At 34.8% G+C, this 3,991-nt stretch overlaps 1 protein-coding gene across 1 annotated transcript; it reads left to right on the top strand.

Annotated features, from left to right (window-relative positions):
• Positions 1 to 209: 209 nt before the first annotated feature.
• LOC102680322 (spectrin alpha chain-like) lies at positions 210 to 3,898 on the top strand. Its single transcript, XM_006625182.2, has 3 exons — positions 210 to 3,206; positions 3,291 to 3,457; positions 3,539 to 3,898. The coding sequence occupies exons 1-3, from the start codon at positions 254 to 256 to the stop codon at positions 3,665 to 3,667; spliced, it is 3,249 nt and encodes a 1,082-aa protein (XP_006625245.1). The 5' UTR covers positions 210 to 253; the 3' UTR covers positions 3,668 to 3,898.
• The last annotated feature ends 93 nt before the right edge of the window (positions 3,899 to 3,991 follow it).

Below are 3,991 nucleotides of genomic sequence, written 5' to 3'. Positions count from 1 at the left end.
AAAAAAAAAAGAACAGATTGACAAATCGATGTTTTAGTAATGAAGACACCGCCTTATTAACACTTATGGAATATTTTCAATGCTTTTTATAGTGTAATCGCTGTCTTTTTCGCTTATCGTAGTGTCTATTGTCGAGTGGATTGAAAACGTGCAAAATATGCGTGTGAATTTATATGGAGGCTATCAATAATATTATTAATAATATACATAAATTGATATAACTTTTATTTCATTTATGTTATAGGAACACCGCATGGAAATCGATGCCAGAGCAGGTACTTTCCAGGCATTTGAACTTTTTGGTCAACAACTTCTACAATCCAGTCACTATGCAAGTGTTGAAATTCAAGAAAAACTCGAATCCATGGCTGAAGCACGCCAAGAATTAGAAAAAGCTTGGATCCAACGACGTATGCAATTAGATCAAAATTTGGAGCTACAATTATTCTGTAGAGATTGTGAGCAAGCTGAGAATTGGATGAGCGCACGAGAAGCCTTCTTAAGTAGTGCAGATACTGTCGATAGTAGCGATAATGTGGAGGCTCTTATTAAGAAACATGAAGATTTTGACAAAGCTATCAACGCTCATGAAGAAAAGATTGCTACATTGCAGACTTTAGCTGATCAACTGATTGCCGCCGAGCATTATGCTGCAAAACCAATTGATGAAAGACGTTGCCAGGTTCTCGATCGTTGGAAGCATTTAAAAGATGCTCTTATTGAAAAGCGTTCTAAATTGGGAGAATCTCAAACTCTACAACAATTCTCTCGAGATGCTGATGAAATGGAAAATTGGATTGCTGAAAAACTACAATTGGCTACTGAAGAGAACTATAAAGATCCAGCTAATATTCAATCAAAACATCAAAAACATCAGGCATTTGAGGCCGAATTGGCAGCAAATGCTGATAGAATTCAATCTGTGCTAGCCATGGGAGGTAATTTAATCGAGAAACATCAATGCGCTGGTTCTGAGGACGCCGTCCAAAAAAGACTTGCTTCAATTGCCGATCAATGGGAATATCTTACTCAGAAAACTACAGAAAAATCTATGAAGCTTAAAGAAGCTAACAAACAGCGCACATATATCGCTGCAGTTAAAGATCTTGATTTCTGGCTTGGTGAAGTGGAAAGTTTACTTACGTCTGAGGATGCTGGCAAAGATTTGGCTTCTGTACAAAATTTGATGAAAAAACACCAATTAGTTGAAGCCGATATTCAGGCACATGAAGAGAGAATCAAAGATATGAACGCGCAGGCAGATTCTCTTATTGAAAGTGGACAATTTGATGCAGCTGGTATTCAAGAAAAACGACAAAGCATAAATGAGCGTTACGAGAGAATTCGCAATCTTGCTGCTCATAGACAAGCGAGATTAAATGAAGCAAATACATTGCACCAATTCTTCAGAGATATTGCTGATGAAGAGTCTTGGATCAAGGAGAAAAAATTATTAGTCGGATCAGACGATTATGGTCGTGATCTTACTGGTGTGCAAAACTTAAAGAAAAAACATAAGAGATTAGAAGCAGAGTTAGGTAGCCATGAGCCTGCAATACAAGCTGTTCAAGAAGCGGGAGAAAAATTGATGGATGTTTCTAATCTGGGAGTACCTGAAATTGAGCAACGTTTGAAACTTCTCAACCAAGCATGGGCTGAATTGAAACAACTGGCTGCTAATAGAGGACAAAAACTGGATGAGTCTCTGACTTATCAACAATTTTTGGCTAAAGTCGAAGAAGAAGAAGCTTGGATCACGGAAAAACAACAATTGTTATCAGTTGAAGATTATGGTGACACCATGGCTGCTGTACAAGGCTTACTGAAAAAACACGATGCCTTTGAAACTGATTTCGCAGCTCATGGCGAACGTTGCAAAGATATTTGTGAAGCTGGAGAAGCTTTGATTAAAGCTGGAAATCATCGTGCAGATGCAATAGGACAAAGATGTGCCCAACTTCGTAATAAATTAGAACAACTTGGTGCTCTTGCAGCCAGAAGGAAGACTCGACTTAATGATAATTCGGCATATTTACAATTTATGTGGAAGGCAGATGTAGTTGAATCTTGGATTGCTGACAAGGAAACTCATGTACGTTCAGAAGAATTCGGAAGAGATTTATCTACCGTACAGACATTATTAACTAAACAAGAAACCTTTGACGCGGGATTACATGCCTTTGAACACGAGGGAATTCAGAATATTACTTCCTTGAAAGAAATGCTAGTCGATTCTGGACATGATCAAACACCTAGTATTCAAAAACGTCACGCGGATGTTATTGCTCGCTGGCAAAAACTCTTAGCTGATTCTGATGCAAGAAAGCAACGTTTGCTAAGAATGCAAGATCAATTCAGACAAATTGAAGAATTGTATTTAACATTTGCCAAAAAAGCATCTGCTTTCAATTCATGGTTTGAAAACGCAGAAGAAGATTTAACCGATCCTGTACGATGTAATAGTATTGAAGAAATTCGAGCTCTCAGAGAAGCACATGCACAATTTCAAGCAAGTTTGTCTTCGGCAGAAGCAGATTTTGAAGCTTTGGCAGCTCTTGATAGGCAAATCAAAAGTTTCAATGTTGGTCCTAATCCATACACATGGTTCACAATGGAAGCTCTAGAAGATACTTGGCGCAATTTGCAAAAAATAATTAAAGAACGTGATGTAGAGCTTGCGAAAGAAGCTCAACGGCAAGAAGAAAATGACAAATTGCGTAAAGAATTTGCTAAACATGCTAATGCATTCCATCAATGGCTAGCGGAGACGAGAACATCTATGATGGAAGGATCAGGATCGCTAGAACAGCAATTAGAAGCAACAAAGAGAAAAACCCAAGAAGTTCGTGCACGTCGTCAAGATTTGAAGAAAATCGAAGATTTGGGAGCAATTTTGGAAGAACATTTAATTTTGGACAATCGTTATACGGAACACAGTACCGTAGGATTGGCTCAACAGTGGGATCAATTAGATCAATTGGGAATGCGTATGCAACACAATTTGGAACAACAAATACAAGCACGTAATCAGTCTGGTGTTTCTGAAGATGCCCTTAAAGAATTCTCAATGATGTTTAAACATTTTGATAAGGATAAGAGTGGTCGTTTAAATCATCAAGAATTCAAATCATGTTTGAGAGCTCTTGGTTACGATTTACCAATGGTAGAAGAAGGCCAACCTGATCCAGAATTTGAAAATATTCTTGGTACATTTAAACAACAATTATTATTTATATTTGTATATAAATTTATAATATATGATTGTATAATGTAAAATTTTTATTTTTCAGATGTTGTTGATCCAAATAGAGATGGTTATGTATCATTGCAAGAATATATGGCATTTATGATCAGTAAGGAAACAGAAAATGTACAAAGTTCTGAGGAAATAGAAAATGCTTTTCGTGCTATTACTGCTGCAGATCGGCCATATGTTACGAAAGAAGAATTATATGCTGTAAGTATAAAAAATAATTTTTAAATATATAATTATTAATTTATTTTTTTCATATTAATAATATATTATATATATATTTAGAATCTTACCAAGGAGATGGCTGATTATTGTGTTGCTCGTATGAAACCTTATGTCGATCCAAAAACGGAGCGACCAATCACAGGAGCATTGGATTATATTGAATTTACTCGCACTCTTTTCCAAAATTAATTGTAGTTACATAAATTATTCCTTTTTTATTATAACAATTATTAAATTATAGAATGTTACAGTTAAACTATTGAATGCTTACTTATTTCATTAAACACCTCACACTTCAATATTATATGTATATGTAATCAATTATTTATCTTAAATTTATTTACAGCGCACTTTATACTGTTTTGTATGTAACATATTTGCTATTAATGAAAAATCATGAAAAATAAATTATATGCATTATATATAATGATTTACATATTTTACAGTAAATAATTTAAAAAGTTTTTTTCAATAAAATTTTATTGAGATTATGTAAAATTAAAAACTATATTT

This window comes from Apis dorsata, unplaced genomic scaffold (genome assembly GCF_000469605.1).
Source record: "Apis dorsata unplaced genomic scaffold, Apis dorsata 1.3 scaffold_51355, whole genome shotgun sequence".
Classification (NCBI taxonomy): domain Eukaryota; kingdom Metazoa; phylum Arthropoda; class Insecta; order Hymenoptera; family Apidae; genus Apis; species Apis dorsata.
The sequence above is the reverse complement of the archived record's forward strand: the minus strand, read 5'-3'. Positions and strand labels throughout refer to the sequence as shown.